The sequence below is a fragment of the Talpa europaea genome (assembly GCF_964194135.1).
Source record: "Talpa europaea genome assembly, chromosome: 12".
NCBI lineage: Eukaryota > Metazoa > Chordata > Mammalia > Eulipotyphla > Talpidae > Talpa > Talpa europaea.
In genome coordinates this window covers 33,951,051-33,977,955 of record NC_140079.1, presented here as the reverse complement: position 1 = coordinate 33,977,955, position 26,905 = coordinate 33,951,051, and the positions used below count along the sequence as shown (strand labels likewise).

General features: G+C 38.9%; 1 protein-coding gene across 1 annotated transcript in view; it reads right to left on the bottom strand.

Annotated features, from left to right (window-relative positions):
• The window catches only part of GUCY1A2 (guanylate cyclase 1 soluble subunit alpha 2), a gene marked incomplete at its 5' end in the record, with an annotated part of 284,694 nt that extends 266,946 nt beyond the window's left edge, over nt 1-17,748 (bottom strand). Inside the window, one exon of the mRNA XM_084249569.1 lies at nt 17,458-17,748. Within this exon, the coding sequence (XP_084105695.1) occupies nt 17,458-17,748 (291 nt within the window). The remainder of the gene's footprint in view (nt 1-17,457) is intronic.
• Between the last annotated feature and the right edge of the window lie 9,157 nt (nt 17,749-26,905).

Genomic DNA, 26,905 nt, shown 5'->3' with positions numbered 1-26,905 from the left:
AATATTAAACTATTTACTGGAGATACAGAGATCTCCAGATAGCAGTCACAAAGTACACAGAAGTACCCAATGCTAGACAGCCATAAATATATGCCAGAGCTGTGGAAGAGACATGGGATTCAATTTTAGGAGCACCAAGAGACCTATCCACATCCATCCACCCCCAATCTGCCAGCCAAAAAGTTACTTTCCACCCCTGTATAGGTGCATAAAATCAAGAGAGACATTTATCAATTAATCGTTTAAGAAGTTAAGCTATTGATAATGTACAGTTTAATTTTTCTCATGGGAGCAGCTTTCTGTGGCATGAGGTTTTGATATAGGAATTGAGAAAGAGATTGAGATTAAGGATTACCAGAAATAAATCACAATTTTTTGTAAATGCCAAGGCAGAAGCTTTGATATGCTTTGCTTGGTAACCTTTACTTCCTTTTTTAATAGATACTCTGGAAGAGCAAAATAATAAGCTTTGTTATTTTAGATTTTTAAGATGCTTCCTGGTGAGCATATCTTGATTTGATTTATAAAGCACATAAAGTAGCTGAATACCTATCTAATGGCCAGGAGTTTTTGTTTTGCTCTTATTTTTAGATCCATGTTTGTAAGCTCATATGCTATACTTTATACTATGGTAATATTTTTATAGATTCACTTAAAGTGACTTACTAGTATAAATTCTTTGAAAAAGTTAGGATTGAAACGAGGGGGTGGGAATTGTATGGGGACTATAACCAAGGTGAAAATGTATACATTGTGCATAAATGAAAAATAATGTAAATATATATAATAAAATAAAATAAAAAAGTGTCATATCCATTGGGGTAGGATATAGTAAAATGCTTCTTACAATTACATGTTCAGAGGGATTGTCAACGTCTATCATTACAGTCACCACTGACTCCACTCACGTGATAAAGGCCACTGCTATGATCAAAGCACTGGGCATCTGTGTTAACCAGGTATTGATACCTAGATTCCCTGGATTTTTTTTTCCAACAGTCAAGAAAGCAAGACTAATGGTGGAAAATTACTTTCACAACTGACTTAGTGTTTGATTTCCTCCAACATCCCCACCTCCATCTCAAGAACATAGCTGAGTAGGAGAAATCTGCCCCAGTGCTTGAGGACCAGCAGACTGCAGCCTCTTACACCACAATTCATACTGGCAGCCTCTGGCACCAGTGAAGTAACCCCATTCATTGTCCTTCAGTAGGAAAGGCAGGTTTGCACTTTGGAAACAAACTTTGGGGAGAAAAATTTTTAATTCAGAACAAAAAAGCGATAGCTGGTTTTCTTTGAAATGTGTTTATAAAGGCAGTAAGTTAACATGAGAGAGAGAGAAAGAGACTTTATAGCTTCCAAACACTGTCAGGTCCACAAAGCGTTTATTGATCTTTATATCAGGAGGAAACAATAAATCTTTCTTCTCCAGAATCCACACTAAGAAACTCCCCCATATGTCTGAAGCTTCACATGCAATTACAATAGTCTATGGCTAAAATTGACTCTTTCCCTCATCTCTGTTCCATTACAACACAATCATCTCATTATAACTCCCTACAATAAATGCCTTTAGAGGCAGATTCTTTTGTTAAGGAGGTAAAAGACATTTTCATTACTTGTGGCAAATTCTTATACACAAGAGTGTAATTATACCCATTCCAGGTTTCTATTAAATGACATTTTTAAATTTGGAATACAATCACAGAGTCATTTCCCTTCTGATTTATATAATCAATCAGAAAGAGAGAGAGAGAGAAGTGGGGGTGGGGGTACATAGTGATATAGATACACAGAGATAGGTAGAGATATGTATATACATACAAAGAAAGAACTCAGATTTATGCCTGTAAATATTATCATAAAAGCGCAATTTTAAGAATCTCTGTATCCTTTCCTTTCTATAATATAAAAACATTACAAAAATTTCCTAAGTTAAAAATCAAAGATTTGGTAAGATAATGTTCAAAAATCAAGACATCGCTCATTCAAAAATTAAACCAGTCACAGAAGGGAAAAAAAAAATTGGGAAAACAGACTCAGAGTGACCCTGCACGGCAAGAATTTGGTTAAGAAACAAGACACTTTTCCTTCTGCAGAGGTCTGCAGAAACTGAATTAAGAAGACAGTCTTCCCCACTCTGTCTATAGTGAATTCTCTAACCCCCCACACCTCTGGCCTGTACCCCAGTTTGTGTTTGCATAAATAAATAAATCTTAAAAAAAAAAGAAGAAGAAGAAGGCAGACTTCCTGCTAATGCAGATTGCAGATCTCAAGTCTGATGTTGGGCTAATGTGAATTTCTCTTCCATAGATCCTTGCTTTCCTTTGGGAAGATTTTTTTTTTTTTTCACAAGAAAGAGTTCAAAGAAGGATAAAATCCTTATGAAATTTCATCTCTGAAATGCTACCAAAACAAAACAAAAAAACAGAAGAAAAAATTGAGAGAAGTAAGAATTATAAATACTTTCCCCCCCTAAAACGATATCTCAAAAACTCCTGGCATATAAAAGGCCAATAAATACCTTTTTAATGAACCTCTTTTGAATTTTAATATAGTTAGATCATGTAGAAATAAACTTATTCTCCATCCCCTCGCCCTCCAGTATGTAATGTAAATTGAATGGTATCACAGGTTATAAGAGTATCTCCAGAAAATCTAGCACTTCTTTGTTCCTTAATTCTGCAGGTAATAACTAGAATGACTATTCCATAGAGCTTGTGCTCTGGCTTAACACACAGAGAGTGGGTGTCTAGTAAATTTATGATGAAAGAACAGAAATAACAGGCCATTATAATTGCTTATATTTGTATTTTCTGATTCTTTGTTATTGGTATTGATTTTATTTTAATAAAGTACATCTGCATTTATCATCTTACTCTGTTCTTACAACATTTGTGTGGCATGGGTAGACAAACATATTCGCATTAAACTTATTCACTGAACAAATATTTGCTGATCAACTATTATGTGCCAGGCACTACCAGACTTAGGATCTGGTGGTATACAAAGTAGGCAAAAATACATGCTTGACAAAACTGAGTGACATTTACCCAGAAAGAGAAGGGGAGTGAGCTAAGAACCCACAATTGATAGTGTGTGTCCTCCTTGACCTTATTTCACCTTTCATATCACCTTTCAACTGTGTAGGCTATTTTGATATAACAACAAAATTAAGTCCTATTCAGTTGGCTTCTTATATCTTGAGAGTTCTTTCCATTAGTGACCTTTTCTTCAGTGTCAAAAAGAGCTCTAACACTAAACAAAGTCATATCAAACACAAAGGGGGTAATAACAGAGGTTATCTATATAAAATACATATCCCAAATTAACTTTGAAACAGAAAGAGCAGAGAAAATAAGCACAAACCAAACAACAGTTCCTTCCACAAGTTCAATTTATAAAATCCTCTCTTTAAAAGGATGAGAAAATCTGAAGTTTTCAGGTTGATAAAGCAATGCAAAAGTTATCCACAGTGGAATTTACAAATGAAAAAAAAAGTATGCTTCATGAATATATAACTTCTGAAGGCTAAATTAGTGACATTCCATTTGACACCCCAAGGTCACTGCAGCTACCGTAATTAAGATACACATAGAAAACTGCAAATAGCAAGGAAATTTAAATTTAACAGCCACAGTACATACAAAATTACTGACCAGTTATAAATTATAAAATAGGTGTAAATGTGGCAGCTGTCTTACATATTCTGCCGTGAGGCATTCCCTTTGATTACAAAGAAAGAAGTATCCTGACTCTACAGGCTAGAGAATGCCCCTAAGTCAACCCTATCTTTTCACAAAGACTACTCATCTCATTCATCTCCAATTTTTATGGCCAGTCTATTACCTCCAAATATGTCTCTACTTCTTTAATAAACTTTGATTAGGCCTCAAGACCTGCCATCTACCTCTCTCTCTTTACTTTTTTTTTTAATAGAGGCATGTTTTATTTATTTATTTGTTTGTTTGTTTGTTTTGTTTATACATGCACTGAGTACAGTCAGAAGCGTGGGAGGGTGAGAGAATTCACCAGAGCCAGATTGGGGAGCAGAGCAGGCAGAAGGACCGAAGTACACTGCTGAGGGGAGCAGCGGGCGGCAGGAGAGGTCTGCGCGCCATGTGGGACCCTCCTCTGGTGGCCGGGGAGCAGCCGGGGATCAAACCAGTGCCGCAGAGGCCGCGGGCAGCTTCGCAACCCAGCGCTCAACCGCTGCGCCACTGGGGAGGCCCACTCTCTCTCTTTACTTTTATGGCAAAATGTCTTGGATAGAAATTTCATGCCCATAATATCCTGTGTTCACTCCTTGTATATTCCCTCCTTAAAGCCATGTTTCTACCTTAGGTAGAGGACTGACACTTATTTACTAAGACTACCAACTTTCTCTCTCACACAAGGTTAGACAGAACCGCCCTCAAGTCATTTGCCATTATTTTACAAATACCAGCCACTACCACCTTTACTCACAGTTGCCTCCAGACACCACCCATCCCCAGAAACAAAAATAAGGCATTTATTCTTCTGGCACTCTCAATATTTTATTGCTCTTACTTTTTCTTTTTCAGAGAGCTTGTGATTAGGTACTGGTAGAGTATGACCTTGGGCAAGGCAGCTCTTTTAGTGCAATGATATTAGCTCTTACCTCCATGAATTTTCAACCAAACTCCAACACCCAATTAACAATGGTCTAGTTACTGACTCAACTGCCTACATTGGGGCAGACACTGTGCTAAGACAAATGAGCCTAAGCCCTCAAAAAGTTTATAATCTAGAGCTAATCATTCATACCCTAAATTCAAAAAATCCAAATCTAAGCTTATTATATTTCTTCCAAATGCCACCTCCCCATTGCTGACTTCTGCACTTTTATTAATGCCATCACAGCTTCCAAGCTCACTACTGTAGGGTGAGCTCCCTAGGGAGCAGATTCTGAGAAGAGTAGCAAGCAGAAAGCTTATTATGGAGCACTCTTGGGATCAATGACCATGAAAGAGCAACAAACGAAGCAGAATTGGAATGAGGGAGAAGATGGATTCTGACACACTTCCAACAGTGGTATCAGCTGACCCTACACAAGGTTGTAACTTCATTGTTGGCTCAATTAAGATAAGGGGACACTTTTTCATACCTCCATGTTAGTAAGGCACCAGTAAAGGGCATGACCTTGGACAAGGCAGCTCTCTTAGACCAGCGACAGTTCAAGGTGACTCTCAGCAACATTCCCAACATCTAGGGGAAGAAGTACTTCCTTCCTAATGAGCTAGGCAGTGAATGGCAGTGTCTGCCATGCCCAGAGGTTTGACACATAAAATATGGTGGAAGGAATACAAAGCCTGGGGATAAACACACCAAGATGTAATCTTATCTCTATCAGTAATTAATTGTGATCATAAGCAAGTTACTCAATGTCTCCAAATTTCTCACAAGATTTTCTATTTTTTTAATTCATTAATACATATTATAAAAACAATGAACATATATTAAAAACACTGCTGCTGGGTCCAAAATAGTCACCAACTACATGATAATTCTCCCTCTCCTACCCTACAGATTTTGTAACTACAATCTTACTTTTCCAACTCTAAGACTTCTTCCAAAATGACATTTATTTAGTAGGTAAAGATTTACTAAGAACCTAAATCCAGCCAGGACTATTCTAAGTATGGGAAAGTTCATCATGAGGACCCAGTCAAGTTCTCTGCCCTTGCAGAGCTTAAATTTCAGCAAGACAAGAAAGGCAATAATACACAGGTAAACATGTAAATAAAAAGATAGCTTCTGATGATCAGAGTTATGATGGAAATAAAAGTGTGGGGAAAGAGAATGGTAGGCAGGGGAGGTGATACTGAGCTGAACTCTGAAAGTCATGAAAGGGCTGATCACATGGAAAAGTGGAGCAAGGGGGTATTTCAATCCTGAGTACTACTAGGACACAGGCCACAGGGGAAGATGAAGCTTACTGAGCCAGTTCATGAAGTGCTCAGTAGAACCTTGAGTGGAAGTTAGAGTATCACAAGCTCAAGTCAGAGAGGTCTGGTTCTTGCTATTTCCTAGACCATGGTAATGCATCACTCCAGAAAAACTGTTGTATTTCATGACATAAAGTGTTAAGAGTACAGTGCCTGATACATAAGGATTCAATAAACAAACCCTTCTTTCAGTCTATATGTCCTCTACATCATGCCAAATAAGAAAAGGTGGGAATAGAATGGAGAGGAAGGTGCAAAAATAGCTGTCACATACTTTAGCCTGTGACTTTTTTAATATGATTTTATATCTTTTAAATCCAAACAGAAAATATCAATGTTGTCTGAGTATCCCACTTCTTGCATGTGTTTAACACATATCAAGTCCATGCTGAGTGAATCTGGAAGTGCCCATTTGTAAATAAATGCCATCTGAAAAAATGAAGTGAGAGGTAAGTGAATGAGTGGATAAATACATAACCAATATGATCACATTTGTGATTTCTGGGAGGAAATACCACTTCTAAGCATATTAGACCTAGAGAATAACCCTGAAATGTTGTATACCCAGAAATGTTGAATATTTCCTACAAGAATCATGAAAGTGCTAAGCAAAAACTGTAAAGGAAGAAAATAACTAGAGGCTTTGCCAAAGATGGTCGCTGGAGGAACGGAAGATATCAGACAATATCACCAAAATGCATATCTACAGAGAACTGAAGTTAGAAAAAGACACCAAAATTAAATGACCCTTTACAGTATTCTAAATACTTTGTTATTCATAATTTTAATCTCCAAATCCTATATAATAAGTATGACCCACATTTTATAGGTAAGAAACTGAGCTTCAGAGAAACTTATCCAAGAATGCCTGAAGTAACAACAGGGGTTAGAGTTTGACTTGGAAACCTGTTCTTTACCATAGTAAAGGAGGGAAAGCATCTGAACACTGATGTTTTGGTCTTCAAGACAGCAGCAAAGCAGCACAAGGAAGTCATTGACAGTGATGCACGATAGTAAGCAGTGTCTTTAATTCTCTGCTCACAATTCATTACATATTTACCCTTCAGTGAGAGGTAGGCATTATGTGATCTCAAAAATGGAAAGAGACAGAAAATTTCCATCCCCAAAGTCAGATTAAAGCAAAAAATCCAAACGTAACATTTATTGAGTTGCTTCACCTGCACCCATCCATCTGGGGCACACAAATACACAAACAGGCTTACAGGCATCTTAAAAAAAAAAAAAAAAAAGACATACACATCAATTAAATTATACACCAAATGCTGAAAGTTTGGAAAACTTTTTGTTAAAGTCCTAAGAACTCCTAATTTGCCTTCCTCTGTTCAACAGCCTCCCCATGAGAGAATGAATTAAAGGCCCAGCTGTACACTAAATATCTGTATCCAATCCAGGAAGGTTGGTACTGAAGGTGCAGGTCTGCTGTGCCTCACAACCATGTACGGGACTTGCCAGAACACAGCCTCCGCTGCAATGGACTGTCCCCAAGCTCCTCGAGCTCAATGTTACCTACAGGCCTTCTAATTTGTAAGGAAAACCTTTACCACTTTATGCCTCTCTAAGTCACACTCCTCCTCTTAATTTAGGCTACAAATTCATTCTCTCCAATATCAGCTGGGCCCTCAAACAATACCCAATACCAGTTTACCTGTTTCTAAATCAATGACTTCTACTTGGCCACTTTTTTCTAGAACTTTATCCCTCCATGTGTGTTGTGCTATTTTATCTGTTCACGACTAGGGCAGGATAGATTTGTGCATATGCTGGTTTGTAGAGATTTTTCTTAATAGAATGTTTAATAGCACAGAATTTCTTGCATATTGAGATAATAATGAACAAATGAGCAGGCCTCCCCTGGTGGCGCAGCAGTTGAGCGCTGGGTTGCGAGGCTGCCCACAGCCTCTGCAGTGGTAGTTCGATCCCCAGCCACTGACGAGGGTCCCACAAAAAAATAAATAAATAAATAAATAAATAAAAAATGAACAAAAGAACATGGTAGAGATACCATGTCTCTACCTGTACCTATTTTGTACCTATTTAACTTACAGAATACAAACACTTGTAAGTGGCAGTATATCTGCTCCCCTAATCAATTTCTGCGTCTACAGGCATTTTAACATAATTGTGTTAATCCAACTATAAATGATCAGCCTAAAATCTAGATTACTGTGAAGCTCCGATAAAACATACAAATGTGAGTGATTGGAAAATCGCAGGGCATTCTATGAAACTCTACATACACTTATTTATGTTGATAAAAATATTGCACATAGTTAAATAATCAACTAAAATAGTGAATGAAAATAGAGCATGAAGTCTACAGAACGTAACCAGTTATAACAAAAAGTACACAAGGATTTATTCAATCATTTATTCATTCACCTAGCAAACACATATTAACTGCCTTTATCAATTAGATCTTTTGCAGGGCATGGACAGACATACATAGGAGACTGGATGAACCAAAACCACAGGACATTATAGTAATTCCTATACTTCAGATGTGAACAATAACTTAATGTTCGATGGGGAAAAAAAGTGAAAGAAAATGGGATGGATATGTGTGCATCTATATGTATGTGTGCATGTGAATACAATTAATCATAACAATCAGTCTCTCCTAATATTTAGTTGGAGAGTCAATGCATGAACAAGCACAAGCATAAAGCAACAAGGAATGGAAGCATGTCTTACAATAGTTTTATTCCTTCCACTGAGGAAGGTTGATTCACACATAACAAATGCAATACAATGAATGGAAAAAGAATCAAGTGACCTTCAAGTACTTGCAATTAAGGTAACATTAGGATCTCTACATGAATAGCTCACTCTCATGATAGATTGGCTCTAGACCTCTATAAAAATGCAAACTTCTTCAAATGTTGGCTCACTATTTATTTGTAGAGTTCAACTAGTCTGCCACCCAAGTGAGCCACTGAAAGAAAGAAAGACTAATTGGCTAAAGAGGCAGCTAATAGAACCTTATTATATTGATGATATTTTGGTAGTGTTTGAGGAGTGGTTCTATATCTGAACCTCTGATGGCTTCCTTTCTAGAAAAAAAAAAATTACTATAGCTAAACAACCTAAGTGACCCAAAACAGATGTGTAGATCAAAAAGATGTGATATATATATACACAATAGAATATGACCCAGTGATCAAGAAAGATAAATTCATGCCATTGCCAGCAATATGGATGGAGCAGGAAGGGAAAATGCTACGTGAAATAAGCCAGAAGAAAATAATAAATATCAGATAGTGTCACTAATATGTGGAATAGAGAGTGACTACAGTGAGTGTCAGATAAAGACAAGCTTAAAAACTAATCTTTGAGAGCTGACTATAGAACTGAAGCACTCAGAGGAGAGGAGGGTTTGGGTGAGGAATAAAAACAAAAAGCAAAGGTAGCACAATGGACTAGGGTAGTGGACTGTTGGTGACTCGGTGGCAGGTACAACTGATGGTGTTGTGGTGGCAACACGATGGGAATATTCAAATATTACTTCAATTAAAAATTAATTAATTTTTAAAAAGAAAAAAAAAACTTTTTTCTGGCACCAAGATCTGTTCTTTCTTCCTCCACCCCTTTCTAAAATTTTCATTGGCATGTGAACAAGTTATCATTCCAAAATGAACCAGTAGATGGAGCTTTTGAAGAATACTGTATCAGTTTTATTCTGGAAAACACAGAAGCTTATGCCTATGTCAAAATGACCCCTCAAAACAGTCCTGCTTCTCCCTGCCCCTTCACTATTCCCAAAGTTTTTGAATAGCTGTTTCATCATTTTAAGGAATGAGGTGACAGGACACTTAAAATAACAAAGGCATGCAATCTACTGACATAAATTTAGGGGAACTACCAAAACATTCTTAAGAAAAATGGGGTAAGAGTCCACAAAAAAATCTACCACACAAGCAACAAGATTATTTTGATCACAAAAGATACCACATAGGATGTGGTCCCAACTCACCCTCTTTATTCCTTCTCTTTTAGGGAAGAATTTCCAGTGATATACTTATTCCAATAGTGTCATTTCCAGATTCTATCTCAAAAATCAGTGTGTGCAACTCACAGTCTAGATCAGTGATCCCAACGGTTGGAATTACTGGAATTCCATCACCTTTATGCAGCCCTATAGCATACCCACTTTAAAATGTAGAGTTTAGACACCTTCCCAGAGCTATTCAATCAGACCCTCTGAGGAAGAGGCTCCGGAATCTGCATTCAATTTACTTCAGGTACATATTATGTTCACTAATGTTTGATAGTCACAAGCCTAATAATGAACTATTTAATAGGCCTCAAATAAAACCTGCCCAGGCAGTGATTGCTCCCTATTTTAGTTCTAATACATTAACGCTTTCTCAATTCCGTACAACAGGGATAGCACATCTTGCACCTTCAGAGATAATCCCAGTGATCCTGCTTCCTGAATCACACTAGGCTGGGATTTTGTATTTTATGAGTGGCTAAAAGCTTGCAGCACATGATTCTGTGTCTTCAAATACTGTCCTGAAGTGATATGTCCTTCCATCTCCTAGCAGTGCATCTTTGGCAACAGGTGTCTACTTGCTAACAAATATTTCTCTCATTTGAGAGAAACTGTGCAGAGTCTAAGCAGACTTATGCAGGATATGAGAGGAGAGTCATACATTTACCTAACTTCTTAAAATAGAACAGTCCACTCAAAGAGCTCCAGGAGGAAGACGCTTTCCCATTTGCTCTCTCTTAGCATAACTTCATGCTACAATTTTGCTTTAAATGGTACATGCAAGTCAAATTCAAACAGGTTTGCATACTTGACTGCATCTTGCACAGAATGGATGCAAATTCTAAGCATTTTTGTTTGATAACACAAACCATTAGACCAAAAATATTAAACACAAAAGAAATATAATCATCAACAATTAAACAAGAATATGCATTCAATTATTCTGAGAATTTTACTGAATATCCAAGCAACCTATGAAGCTATCCGCAGCCACTGCAGCATGAGTTCGATCCCTGGCCAGGGAGAAACCCACATGGCACAGCAGGCCTCTCCTGAATCGCTCACTGCTCCCCTCAGCAGTGTATTTCAATCAGTCTGTTCTGTTCCCCACTCTGTCTCTGATGAATCCTCTCATCCCCCACACCTCTAGCCTGTACCCCAGTTCTTGTATGCATAAATAAATATTTAAAAAAAAAAGAAATTAAACAGCGGAACTTTGAATTTCTAGTTAAATCACTAGCTCATGCATCAAACAAGGACCTGCTAAGAACACCCATCACCAGAGAGCCCTTGCAAATATTCCCCTCAGTAGCCATGTAGTGTTTTTTCTTCCTAGATGTGTGTGAAAATCTAAAGTGGATAACTATATCTTTTCAAGGATTTACGAACAAGGTAGATAGACAGTAAATAGATTTAGACAAAGAATGCATTGACTTTACTATCATTTTTAACAAAATACAAATTTAATTTTTGGGCTAGCTCAGTTTCTTGTGACTGAGGCAACAAGACAAAACCAAGGTGAATGAAAAAACAGCGATGATGATACAAAGGGAAAAAAATATATAACATCACTCAAGTGTTCATTCCACACATTTGAGGGTAGATAAATTATATACTAAAGAAGGAATATAGAGGTCATGTATGACCTCTAGCTGTTAACTAACAACTGATGTCATCTCCTACTGCCAAAATATGTTTTTTTAAAAGATTTATTTATTTATGCATATAAGAACTAGGGTACAGGCCAGAGTTGTGGGGGGTGAGAGGATTCATCAGAGACAGAGTGGGGAACAGAACAGGCAGACTGACTGAAATACACTGCTGAAGGGAGCAGCGGGTGAGCCAGGAGAGGTCTGCTGTGCTCCCTGGCCAGGGATCGAACTCATGCTGCAGTGGCTGCTGCTAGCTTCATAAGTTGCATCTTAACCCCTTGCGCCACCAGGGAGGCCCCAAAATATATTTTCAAAATAAAGACCTAACAGTTGAGTTGGTAGCCAAACAAAATAGCACGCTGTACATGGAACACAAGTGCTATTAGCTGCGTAACTGTTGCACTTCACAACTAAATACACATACAATGCAGGGGCGGGGAAAGCTTGAAATTCTCTATCACCTATGTGATTCATTTTCTAGTTTAAAACTAGTATGTTAAAAAAAAAAAAAGAAAAAAAAAAAGAAAACTAGTATGTTACAAAATATCCACTATCTACCAGGTGTCTATGTCCTTGTACTTTTATAGAATTTGTAAAAGCAATAAAAAAAAATATTTCTACATTGCACTCAGCAATTTGATAGAAAAGCCTGAATCTTCAAGGATTACATAGGCTTGTGTATACACAAGTCACAGCCAGGGGGCCTAAAAGGTACTGCAGTTTTCACTTTTTTAATGGACTAGTGATAAGTGCCAATGAAATAATCTCCTTATCACTTTTATTATTTTTAGGAACAAGACATCAGTTAACCTATAAATTCTTTCAATAAGGCTACTAGTAGCCAGTAATTATTCAAAAAAAAAAAAGAAATTTTAGATCATTTGCAGACATTCAAGTTTCATTGAAATTAAAGGGTCTTGACCTAAAACCATCTTTATTGAGTTTCAGGGAGTTTTACAAAGATGTCAAATCATTTTAAAACTGGCTGCAGAAGATGAGCTATGTAAGGCAATGTAAGGCATGTAATGTAAGGCAATGTAAGGCATGTAAGGCAATGCGCTGTCACTTTTTTTTTTTTTTTTACATTTTTACCACCTAAAGTTTAAGGACATCTTTGGAATCATTTTATTCACAATGTTTGTAAAAGCATTTTGGAAACCATAACATATTATAAAAATGCTAGTGGTTACTGTTAAGCTCTGAGATTAACAAAGTACAGTGTTTCTGTGATTAGGTGGTCTACTGTATTTTTTGTTATATGAGATTATGCAAAATAAAATGTAGTAGTATAAACAAAAAACAAATCTACATGGTATCACAACAAATCTACATGGTATTTATTCCAATTTTACATACTAGGAACCCAAGGTTCCCAGAAGGCAGGCTTTTACTTTCCCAAACTCTCAAGTTTAGTAAGGGCACAGCAGAGGAATAGTCAAACCCAGGGCTTCCAAGCACCAAACCCTGTTCTTTTAACTCTAAACATGTTGCTTAATGGTGACTAGGGATGAATTAAAGAAAAGCAGCAAATGACCATTAAGTTCTGGTTTCTGATATTGGCATCAAAATCCTACAACAATGAAAACATTACAACTACTAGAATACATTTTAGCAAATTTCCCAACTGTAATTTGGGAAATTTAAAAAAATTCAACTACAAAATATAAATGCATCAACTATCCAAATTCACAAATAATTTTTTCATTATTTACATATTATTACAGCTACTCTCACACTTTCTAAGATTTTCTGTAATGTCTTACACATGTAAGAGAGTTCATTTTATGTAACATCAGGAGAGGCAAAACCTGTACTTTGAGTGTCCTTTCATTTTTTTTACAGGAATGTTTCAATATAATTTCCTCTCCCAAAATAAATAATTTTTGCTTTATGGCTACTTGAATTCAGGCTTCCCTTCCATTCTCTTTCCTAACTGTTCTCTCAATGTACTAGATAATCACTGTGTCTGGAGCTCCCTCCCCTTATTTTCGAACCTTCCAGTAGTTCTGTTCCTCTTTCTCCAAGCCACCTGCAATGCTGATACACCAGTGGTGCCCTAACAGGGAACACAGGGAAGCCTTGCTCTTGGGGTGTCTCTTAGAGTACCCTCCTCACAGGCAGTTATTACCAAACCTGAGCCTGATGTCAAAGCACTATGGTTCCAAGCAACTCTCATTTTTACGAATAAAATAGAAATGAATGAGTTACTAAATTCATCATGATGTGAAACTCCCAGCTGTTTCTCCATATGTGTTCCCAAGCACTAAATCACTTGAAAATAAGTAACATAATAAGTGATATATACTGAAGATATATATCTTCAGTCAGGTCTTTAGGGTTGTTTTCATTATTATGTCTGTGTTCCAGAGATTCAGAGTGAACAATCCAAAAGGCATGATAAATAAAACTTCCCCTGGATATGTCCAGGATAGTTGGAGAGCTTATATTTTCCCTCAATACAGTTCTCTTAAAATAAAGGCTATAAATAAAGAACAAAGATTGGGAGTGTTTTGTCTGTATTTGCATTGCCAGTACTTGGTGCAATATCTGCCACATAGAAGACCCTAAAATACTTTGTAATGATTGGGTGGTATAAATAGTTCTTTGACGCCCCTACTTAAGAAAGTAGTCTACTTTCCTCAAAGTTTTAAAACTCCTAATATGTGCTTCCTTTTCTTTAAATGCTATTTTGACAGTTTAGCCAAAGTTTGGCAATGTTATACATGTCTTTTTAAGGTCCCAGAATTGGAGGGAGCCTCATTATAAAGCCTTGCAGACAAGACGTGCCCTGAGGAGTTAAAACTAAAGGGCCTGGAGATGTAAGAGTGTTTAGATGTCCAAGGTACAATGAATGGGAACTAGGTGTCATATATTCTAGAATTGTTTCAATTTCATTCATTCAACTGACTTATTATTAAAATCATGTAAAGTTTTATAATCTTTACAGTCAACATCAATGCACTGAAAATGACTTAAAATATCAGAAGCCTCAGTTTGGCTAGATCATTGATCAGATCACTAACTTACTTAGCAATATCCAGTTTTTATTAAGTTCATTTCTATTTTCCTACTTGCAAATTGTTGTGAATAAAGAACCAATCTCCAGTGATTGAGACAATATTCCATGATGAAAACTAAGAAAACAGGAGCTTCCACATCTAGTTTCTCCTGAAGTATAACTGTGGGACAATGCAAGAAAGCTTACAACATGCAAAACCATCAGAAATTCTCAGGAAAGAAAGTTCTCTGATAACAGCTATTTTCAGAAATTTAAATAAAAGTACCTTCATTCTAATGAAAAAGAGTAGACAGGACACAACCATCTCCCTAAGTATTTTCAGAGAAATTTAAGATCTTTTTTTTCAAATATTTATTTATGTATGCATACAAGAGCTGGGGTGCGGGTTGGATATGGGGGGGAGGTGAGAGGATTCACCAGAGAGAGGGGTGAGCAGAACAGGCAGATGTACTGAAATATACGGCTGAGGGGAGCAGCGGGCACACAGGAGAGATCTGCTGCACCACGTAGATCACCTCCCTGGCTGGGGATTGAACTCGTGCTGCAGTGGCTGTGGATATCTTCATGTCTTAACCCCCTGCGCCACCAGGGAGGCCCCAAGTTTAGGATCTTGACTATGCAAGAGAATGAGTCTACTGTAACTTTTGAAGCAGTGCGCTAGCTCACCAAATAAAAGAAAATGTGAGTGGAGACCACAGAACTAAGTCACTTCTTTGAAATATAACCTGTTCTTTTGGTGTTACTAAGTCTATTGATGAGCGGTCATTGAGAATTGGCTTCTACCTGCCTTATGATATTAAAAATGTCTATTATATTCACTATATGTGATGTAATTTTTTCAAAAGACAGGAATTACTCATGTAAAGCATATATCACTGTTGTGTAGATTTGACCATGGGAAATATTTTCAAATTTCTTATCCTGAAAACCATTATCTGGACACATGCTTCTTATCCAGTAAAAAGCCAGGGTTATTCGAATTTGATTTATAAAAGTGAAAATTACCTTTCTCTTATTTTGGCAATACATACTTAAGTTTATCTTATGTATTCCTCACATAAGGTGTTGAGAATTTTCTTAAGTTAAATTGGTGTCACCAGAGATGCAACCATTACTTTTTAGAATTCTGTAAATTCTGATTGTTAGGCAAAAGAAAACTAAAAATAATTCTTCTCCCAAATTAATCAAAGTTATATCAGATATTAGTGTGTCACACAAATGTTTTAGGCACTAAAACAAAATTGCAGATGCATATAACTACTGGACTCATCTCATAAAGACTTATATTTAAAAAATTGCAACATCAAATAGTTCCTAAAGTTATGCTTCCTGGGAAATATTTACAGTAAAATACAGAAGAAAAAAAACCCAGCCCATTTTGAGTTTTAGTTCCTAGTTTATCAATGGAAGAAAGTGGAAGGAAGGGAAAATACACAAGAAAAGGAAGAAGACCAAAGAATCATTTTAGTGCTAACAGCAAAGGTTATTCTCCATAATTGTAAGTACCACAGGAATATTTATAGGACTGCCTGTCACCAGTCCCAAGCCCTTCAGGACCCACACCTTCTCAGGTCTCTCACACCATCAATTGCAAGAGTACTTTCAAAAGTGAAACTCAGGACTGTGCAAACAAGACCCATGTCCAGACTTATTTTGGAAACTTTAAAGAAGTTCTCAGGGTAGGTGGATAAAATGCTGTTAGAAGCCAAAGTCCTTGAACCCAAGGTCAGCATGAGGATAAAAAGTGATAGTGGTTTGACACTGAATCTCCTTCAGATTCTGTCCGCTGGTATAGATTCCTTCAAAACAGCTCCTCCAGAAAGAGAAAGACTGGGAAGAGGTCTGGCATTCCTGCAGATGGTAAAAGTCAAGGGTAGCTGGAATACACATGCAGGAATCAGACAGAGGGGCTCTGAAAGGATGCCTAGAAGCTGGGGGGATTTCTGATACCCCTGAAATGGCTGATACAGATATTCCCTAATGATCACAAGTTTAGAGAAGGCTAGGAAGGCATTCATTCATGCAACAGATATTTATGAAGGGCCTAACAGAAGGCAAGGACAAAAAAAAAAGGAGCGAGAAAGCACTTAAGAAGCCAGGAAAAGAGAGTGAAAGATGACCACCCGGAGCAAGGATCAGAGGTTTAGAAAATCAAACACCGAATTTGAATTTACCCAGAGAAGAAGTGTCAACCAGAAAAAAAAAAGGGGGGTCCAGTGAAAACAAGAGATAAGAAGGCAACTCAAAAAAAGCATCTGACAGTCAATTTCTCAAGATGCAACAGAGAATGCACATAGCTGTGGAATTCAATGATGTCAGAGAAGGTCACGCTGAAGAGCAAAAGTGCATGGGGGGGTGAGGGTGGGTGGGAAATGAGGGTTTCCTGAAAGTGGTAGGAGCCCTTTGGGGATGCTGGAGACTTGGCAACGGTAAATGTGGAAGGCACAGAGCCTGGGAAAGTTTGGGGTAAAGAAAACAGGTGGGTGTGTAGCAGCAGGAGGCTGTCAGGGGGAGCTCTACCAAGTGGGGCCAAAGCTGGAAGGGGGCGCACAAGCCCCCAATTCTGAGGCCCAGGAGGCTCAAGTCTGACCCCCTTGGCGGGCTCCAAAGCGCCCTTCTGCCAGAGCCGCGAGGTCGGTCGCTCTGCAGCAGACCCCCACCCCCACCCCTCGGCCGGGCGGGCGGGGCCGGGCCGCCCCCCAGCGGTCGGGCTAGGCACACACACGCGGGGGTGAGCCTGGCGCCAACTTTCCCGACCCTGTCCTCTCTCCCGAGACACCGGCCCTCCGCCCGCCCGCTGCTCACCGAGGGCGCCGTCAGGCGGCTGATGCTCTCACCCAGCGAGTCCAGATTGACCCGCCTCCGGCGCTGCACCCTCCTGGCCCCGGCCGTGGCCGCGGCAGCCGCAGCGGAGGCAGCCGGGGCCGGGGCGGTGGCGGCTGCCGGCGCGCGGGGCTCGGGCGGCCCGGGCGGGCTCCGGCTGCCGTTCCAGCAGAGCCTAGACAGGGGGCAGTCCCCGTCGTCCTCGGGGCTGGTCTCCAGGTAGTCGGAGCCGAGGGAGCTAAAGGACTCGGAGGAAATCTTCCTTCGAGACATGCTGCTGGCGGCGTGGCGGCGGCGAAGCGGCGGGGACGAGACCGACCGGTGGCGGCGACAGGACCGGGAGCGGCCGCCTTAGGCTCGCTGGGGCCACTGCGCGCGGCGGCTGCGTTCGGCCGGGATGGAGCCCCTGCAGCTGCGGAGACCCCGGCGCCGGCTGCTCATGGTGGGAACTTGGGGAGCCGGCGCTGCTTGGGGCCCGGGCTTGGCGGCGGCACAGGGCGGGGGGGCCACCGCCTTCTCCGCTGCTCCTTGCACCGCTTCAGCGCCCGCCTCGGCGCATCGGTGCCCGAGCTCCTGCTCGCGCGCACGGGGAGGCTCCGAGTGTGTGACCGCGGCCGGCGGGGCGGGGAGGGCCGAGGCCCGTGCGCTCTGGGAGGCTGAGGCTTCTGCCGCCTGCGCGCCTAACTCGCCCCTCTTCCCTCTCCCCCCGCCCTCTCCTCCCGCCTCTCCCCCATTGCTGCCTGCCCCCCTCCTTCTGCCTGTATCCGCCTCCCCCCCCCATGCTCTCCCTCCGCCGGTATCACGTGTCGCCATCATACTCATTGGGAGTCTCTGCCTTGCCTGTCCCCACGTTTCAGGAGCAATGAGGACACTTCCTAGCCGTCCTCTGCTCGCCCTCCCCGCTCCCACCACCCCCTCCTCCAAGGAGGAGGAGCGCCCCAAAGCTCAGATCGCATCAAAGGGCTCCAACCCCAAATGCCCTTCCCTTCCTCCCCGGGAGTGGCAGCTGGGGGAGCCGAAGAGCCAGGCAGGCACACAGGAAGGGAGAGGGCGCAGGACTGGAAGCTGGAGACCTCCTTGGAGGGCCACTTCAGGAAGCCTGAAAGCTCAAAGTGGGCAGTTAGGGTCCCTATTTGTCCTTCCCCTGCCTTGCTCCGATTTTTTAAGGAAGTTCTGAGCAAGGGGGAAAGCCAAGTGGTCCAGCCCACTGGTTCCAGGGGAGATGCTTACAAGGGAAGAGAAGGGGCAATATGTTGGCACCAGTCCTGCAGGAGCAGGTCAGGGGGACAAGTGTTCTCCACTAGGGGAAAGGCTGTGTGGGCTCAGAGAGATCCCAGAGCCTTGAATGAGGACAGCGCCGGCTAGGGCCAGAGTCCTGTTGCTCAGCATCAGTCCGGTGGAGCACTCCAGGCTCAGGGTTCCCGGTTACCGCCAGCTCTGCACTAGTGCTGGACAGCTCCACTTGCCACTAGCAGCGGTGATAGCCAGATCTCAGGCTGGAAGACAGTTTCTAGGCAGACAACATTTGCAAAGACCCAGGCGCAAGCCCACGTACCTCACTCTCTCAGCTCTTTGCACCAAAGAGCGGTCTGTTTGCACTTCGCTTCAAATGCTGCTTGCAAAGCTAAGGGGAAACAGGGAGGGAAGCGTTTCCAAGCCCAGAACAGACTCAGCGTAAGCACATCCCTTGTGGAGAGTTCACAGTGACGCTTGCCTCATGGCTTATTAGCAGCAGCAACCCTCAATGCCTGCACTCACTGCACTATTATAGAAAAAGTTCCCACTCGTGCTGACATTAAGAGAAGGAATAGGAAGAAGGGGCAAACAAGAGTGTCCTGGAAGAGGGGTTCCAGGCTGCCTGATTCTTCCCCCTGAAGCAAGGGAGATGAGCAACCTCGACTTCTTCCCCCTCCTGGGAAAGAAAAGTTCAGGGGCTGGGGCTTTAGTTCCCTAACACCACAGAACAAAAATTTTTAAAAAACATTTGAAGACTGGTCCTTCCAAAGTGAAGGCAGATAGGTTTATGGGCTGTGTTTATATAAAAATAAACCAGAAATGCTATCACTTATGATGGGGGGAATGCAAACCAAAACCACAATTACATATCAGCTTACATGAATGAGAATTTCCTATAGCAAGAAGACTAGAAAGTAATGGTGGGAAGAGTGGCGGGAAAAATATGAGCCCTAGTGAACATTGGTGGACTGAAAACTGGTTCAGCCTCTATGGAAAACATTATAGCAGCCCCTCAAAACACGATGCAGCAATTTCAATCCTATACAACCAAGTAAAAGATATGAAAACAGTAATTCAAAAAGTCATGTGTACCCCTATGTCCATTACAACACTACTTACAACAGGCAAGCTGTGCAAACAATCTAACAGCCCCACAATGGATAATTAGACACATGAGATACAGCACATATACACACAATGGAATACTATGCAGCAATTTTTTAAAAATGAAATCATGCCATTTGCAACAACACAAATGGAACTGGAGGGGATTATGCCAGTGAAGTCAGTCAGAGGATAGAAACAAATACCAGATGATTTCACTTATTTGTGGAATATAAAGAAACAAAGCAAAGGAACAGAAAACCAAGTTCAAACCCACCCTTGGACTCTGACTGAAGAACTGCAGGGGTTAGGGGGAGGCTGGGAGTAAGGGAGGGAAGGACCCCAATGTACGAGATGGAGGATTATGGGTACTTTGGTGGTGGGTATAGTGTAACATATATTTGAAGAGGCATGAACCTGTCATCCTAAAACATATACTGTTTCATAAACAAACATCACCCAGCTTAAAAAGGGGTGGGGGGGGAGAAATTCTAAAATTAGTTAAAAATAAAAACAAACCTGTTCTATATCCCTACACAAAAATCCTTTTTACTCTAAATACTCCCAATTTTTTATGAGCACCCAAATAAATATAAATGCTGTTTGCATCTTCCTTTTATATTTTGGAAAAAATCCATTCAAATTGATTCAGAGAAATGCACATCGCCATATCTCAAATAGGTATGAAAGAAATGAAAAGTGTGTACTATCACTTGCATATTTCCATTTATAACTATATTACCTTTCTCAGCCTGCTAAGTTGCTACTTGCATAGTTTCTCCTCTTAGCAGGAAATTTAGGCCGCTCTCAAAATGATTGTACAATGGAACTACTATTGATGTCCCCTATTAATTCACTTAATTCTATATGTGTTTGTTTACACTAGAAATTAGACACAAATTATACTTTTTATCAAAAAGGTTAGTCATTAATTCTTCAAAGAAATTTCACTGGCCTTTTTCCCAAAAATAAAATGGATGATGCTTTTGAAAATTACACTATTCCAACTTTGGGGACACTTTAATATTCTTGCTGTGCAATATGGTCACAGCATAATAGGTGGGGGCTCCCTGTTCTCTATGTTAGTAATGATGATGTCATCATCAAGTTCTTCAGAGTCATAGAATTTTAGAGAGATTATGAAAGATATTAAATAGCAAATATCCTTCATATTCTTTTTTTTTACATTCTTTTGTTGTGCCCACCAAAGAAAGTTCTACTATTACCATGATAAATAAACTTTGCATTGAATTTAAACCCATAACTCTTACTAATCACCTCAACTCTTGCCTCACAGTAAAAATGACTGAATGCGAACAAGTATCATTTGTTTCTAATACGTGCAAGAGGCCCAGAGTCTTCTTGTTTACACTCTAAGTTTATTGCCAGGAAGAACTCTGAACCTATGGGACATTTTTGCATGGTGTGAAACAGCTGAATCAAAGATTCTTTACAGAACCTAGCCTGATGAAGTGGTCTTACAATGTTCTGTATAAATTGCCCTGCCTTGGATCATGATTCTCTCACTGATTTTTAAACTATAAACAAAGAAAGGCCTAGATGTAGCCAGGACATCATCTGCAATTCTTTCAAGTTTGTATTTCTATTCAGGGGCAGAGTTCAAAAACTCTCCACATGAAGAGTGCTATGTTCTGTGTTTGAATTAATATTTTTAAAAAGAAGCTTAACCTATTCACCTTTTAAAAAAAAAATGCCAAGAGCTAGCAAAAGGAATTGAAATATGTTAGGAAAGAGTAGTTCACTGAAAATGAATAGTTTCTGCTCTGATTTTAGGACACTTGTGCTCACAACCCCAGCCCTACTGGATGTACCAGGTCCTGTTGAGAAAGGAGAATGCAGGAATTTACTTGGTTTGTTTGTGAATTTGATGAGGACACCGAAGAACTCACTTTAGATTGACTAAACACTAGGAAGGAGTCCTGAAAAAGCAGGTTCTCCACCTTAATTGATCACTACTACCCCCTTAAGCATAAAACAGCTCCTGTTGTGTAAGCCTCAGCTTCACATACAGCATTGCAAATTATAAATCCCCTTCACTTATATTGTTGCATTTACTTTCATTTGTATCCTTCCCAGAGAAGTGGTTAAAGAAAAATCACCTCTCTCAAATTTAAATAAAAACTGTCATTAGTCCTCAGTCTCCAGATTCTTTGCATTTCAGAGCTCCAAACTCTCTTAACTTCTTTTCATCCATCTAAGTCTACATTAAGAAACTCCACAATATCTGCATAAAATTTCCCTGGAGCAGAGCTCGTGCCTGATGTCAGAAAACTGGAGGAAACTGCTCCCTTAGTCAAACTTTATATACATCTGGTAATGCACAGGAATGGTATATGTAACTTCAATGCAAGTCCTATAAAGCAATATAGAAGATAGTGAATTCACTAGCACATGTTCTTCTGCTTCCCTAACCTGGAAAGTTACACAAACATGGGCAGAAACACAAATAAACACTTCATCTGCAGGTTTACCCTATGTACATGTTCCCTGAATGAGAGCTGTCTATACCCCACACTTTCTCTTACTCTCTCTTACAAGAGGTAAATGCATTTCTTCCCTAAAAGATTGTAGACAAATAAAAGTGGAGATACTATGTTTCATGTTCTTGAAAAACTTTCTAACTAAATACTAAGACTAATAGCAAAATGAGAAGACCCATCTGCTTTGTCTATAAAGGGACACATGGAAGACCATACAACCCATAGTATCATAAAACCATTCTGAAGGGACAGGGCATTTGCTGCTCAAATGAGAAGGGAGAGTAGGAGAAGAAATAGAGAAAAGCAATAAAGTCAATACAACACTTAGGAGAATCTATAAAATCAAAATCAACCAGCAACTATAAACCAGAGACACACTATGGCGGCGGGGGAGAAGGGATGAGGATCAAAATGAAGGGGGTGGGAATTATATGGGGACTATAACCAAAATGAAAATGCATACATTGTGCAAAAATGAAAAATGATGTAAAACTATATAAAATTTTAAAAAAGATTTGATAAGATTGACTGGATATGCCACTAATAAGAGATTAGTTTTAGAGAAATATTTCTTTTTCTGACAGATGTTATAAAAAGAGACTAAACTTTTCAGATGATACACAGAAAATATCATTTAACTTCTATGTGTATTTCATTTTACAATAAACTTCATAATAAAAGGAAAAAAAGGTGCTTATGAGTGTGACAGCTGCTGTGTTTTGATGCCACCATATCCAGGAAAGCAGGAAGGATGGAAAGGACTAAGCATCTTTTGATGCCTCTGGCAGACAGCACCCTCTTCCTCAAGTGGCTTCAAGTGACTATGCACTCCATTAGACGATGCACTGAAGGAAGTCTTCATCCTTTGGAGAGAGACCCTCTAATTCAATACTTCAAATAAAAGCATCAGCTCCAGGGCTTCCTACAAATCCCACTCTTTCAACTGTGCATCATTAGATCTCTACACATTTAAGTTGGGATCTTTTTCAAGCACCAACTGTAGACTACATTGCAAGATCATTGTTTGTCTCTGTAAGTTTTGGTAGGACACAATATTGTCCAATGTCCAGTGAGAGTGGAATTTTGTTGATAAGTGATTCAATTGTGGTCCTGTATAGCATTCAATCATTTTGCTAAATATTTCCACTTGTATCCATGCCCAAACTCCTTGCTTACCAAACAGACTTAACTAGAGGCAAATTAATATTTATTGAAAAGCTATTACTTAGTCCCTATTTATGTATTGCTTCATTTAATCTTTACAATACCACTATGAGGTATATTTCCCCAGTATTACAGATAAGAAAGTTCTTACATAGAGATTATAACTGTCTTCTCCAAGCTTGTGGAACTAATAACAGAATCAGAATTCCAGTCCTGACTCCTAATCCATTTTATTTCAATTAAAATAAGTTTCCTGCCTGCCCCTTATAACTTGTCCTCAAATGTCCTAAAAACATGGAGAAAAACAAATTGGCTGAATTAAAATCACAATGTGAGTGGTTTATTGAATTAAAAATAAACATCACATATACAATTAACCTGCTGGAATTATTCCCTGGAACATAACATCATAGAAAAGCACTGATCTCTGCAGAAGTTCTATTTTCTAATAGCTTCTCAGCTAGTAATTAGCCATGCAACCCCAGAAGCAAGTTGATTAACCTCTCTAGGACACAGACCCTTCATACCTAAATTTAAAGGGTTGGGTAAAACCTATAGAGTACCCTCAAACACCAATAATTTATAATTTTTCTGTTGTAGAGTTATTTGTTTTCTTTCCAGATGTTCTTGTGCCTAGAAAAACTTCCCCTCACACATGAGAAGATTAGCTATTCTTTTTCCTCGCGATAATGTCTTCTCTGAAAATGCAATTCCTATGCTAGCCCCTTGCTTAACTACCTAAGATCTTCTTATACAAAGCTGCCATGAACATGGTCCACAGGACTAAATGAATAAAAAAGAAAAATTTCAACTCAATTGCATTTGGTTAGATGTTCACCATCTCCCTGTCTTTTATAACCTAATTCTTCTGTCTGCCTTATTATATTATAGAAAGGAATCAGATCTTCCTGTCTGCAACTTATTAAGCTTGACAAATAACAATAAGTATGAATTATCAATAAGAATGTCTTGACATAACCTTGTTAATGTTAATAGACATTTACTTAAATATGTCCAATTTGTCATGAATATACAATCTATTATTTAATAATTATTTGAAAATTTATCCATTTGAAAAATCCAGTTTTACTGTAAATACCAGAAATCTTGGCGGTATTATCATTAAAAATGAAATGTTATGCCATTGTCACTAGATGTAAAATAAAGAAACATTAGCATAATATTACTAATAATGAATTAATGACAATGCACTTAAACCCCTTAAACTAATAGGAAACTTCTTCTGTTTAAGAAATTAAGGGAAAAAATGACAATTTATACTTAGACTCATCATTTCTGGAAAACATTTCATGGTGGATATTAATGAAATGAGTGGATGTAGCAATGGAAAGATTAGTTCAAATCTAAAAACAAATTAGTGTTAAAATAATTCTAAACATTTCTCCAAGAGATGTAAAATGAAGTAAAAGATATGTTTTCTGATTGTTCTCCTTAAAATGAGCACAATGAGCATTAGTTTCTCCTTTGGCAAACAAACAATGGACAGACATCTGTACCTAAATATAAAATGTCCCATTTCTCTTAATTCACAACAGGTCTTACTAGGGCCACATAAGTAGAGGAAATCTTGTTTCCAGATCAGTAACATGTTACTGTGTGGATGGTCATTCTAAAGCCCAGGTGCCATGCACCAAGACCCCCCATGGGACCAATGTCTCCGCCAGGGAAAGCTCACTGTCTGCTCAGTGTTTATCAGATGCTGAATATCCATGTATTTCCCTCAAAGTTCTGAAATATCCCTCAGCACCCCTGTGCATTCCCTACAGTATCCCACTGTGACTGGCACATAGTTTGGGAACTGTTATCAGGCCTTCAAATTTCTCAGAAAAAGCTTATCTTTTATCTTGATTACATACACATCGTAAAGAAACAATAAGAGCTTAAAAATGTAAAATAAAAATTATGTATTTTGATGTCACTATCTGTTCTAAAAATTTCTGTAAAGACTATTAAAGTGTTATTTATGTGTAGTACATTATTCCATAATTTAAAATTTAATATTAACAATAACTTTGAACATATAATAAGAGATTAAATAATTTGGAAATAGAAAAAACATCTGCCTTTGGCATGTTTTAGACAAATGATCTTTTTACCTAAGACTGTATATGCTGATAGTTAGTAGAATATTATCACAAGAAGAATTTTTTAAATATTTTGGAATTTAAATTTTAAATATTTAAGAATTTTTTAATTTTTTTTATTTTTTAAATATTTTTAAATATTTTAAATATTTTCTTTTTAAAAACTGATGCTGAATCCTGGTAACTATTTTTTGAAACTATTATTTGAAAAGAACAGGAAAGGCAAGGGAAGGACTCATTATTCCCTATAACTTCGACTGTCAAGCAGGGGAAAGAAGGTTCTTTATTGCGGTTTGTTGATAGAGAAACGAAGGCATCCCAAGATTGAAGGACCTGTCCAAGGTCAGGTGGCACATAGTTCATCATAGGTAGAGCTCTTAGCACTGCAAAATCTCATTTCATAGTTCTACTGTAGAAAGCTGTCTCTAAGAAAGACTATCCCTTGGGGAAGGAAAAAAAGTCTAACTCATTACTTCTAGAGAATATCATTTCAGTTGTCTTCTTAAGTAATAAGAGAGGGTTTGCTTTAATCAAGTTGCACATACCCATTAGGGCTAAGATAATTCATCCATATTCATTCATCTTGACACACATTCAAATAACTGAAAACTTAGTATTAAACCATGCACAGCATACATTAAAAAGACAAAATATGGTCTCTGCTTGTGGAGAATTTATACTCTAATAAATGTAAGGAAAAGTTAAATAACATCAAAAGTTAAATGACCATATAAAAGAGTATCAGATTAGATGCCATGTGGAAAATAAGCATCGTAATACTTTAAGAGGAAAAGACCAATTCTAAACACCTCCTCGTGAATGGAATGAGACTTCAATGGACCTTTGAAGAATGAGTAAAATTTGAATAGATGGAACTGACCAAAATGGGCCTGGAGAATTCTGATTGGAAATACAAAGTATGCAATCCAAATTGGATCAGAGAAAGTATATGGGAGACGAATGCAAAGTAGAATTAAAAAGGACAAGAATGGAAAGGTCTTACTATGGACTTTCTTTGTCAGTCATTGAGGGAAAAAAATCACTTTGACTTTTTGGACTGGGAAGACACATGAAGAAAATGTTGTACGGTTAAAGAAAAGTTACCCATTCATCTATACATACAGTCCAGTATCCCCAACAAAGTGAACCAGCAAGACAGACTATCTCTGTGGTCCAGAAAGTCAGTTGCATACCAACAAAACTAATGTATGCGGCATCTACTTATAAACATATGTGTGCCCACATACCTACACATAAACATTTTCTACATTATTCATACTGGGTATATCTATTATATATGATCTGCCTACGATATTGCCT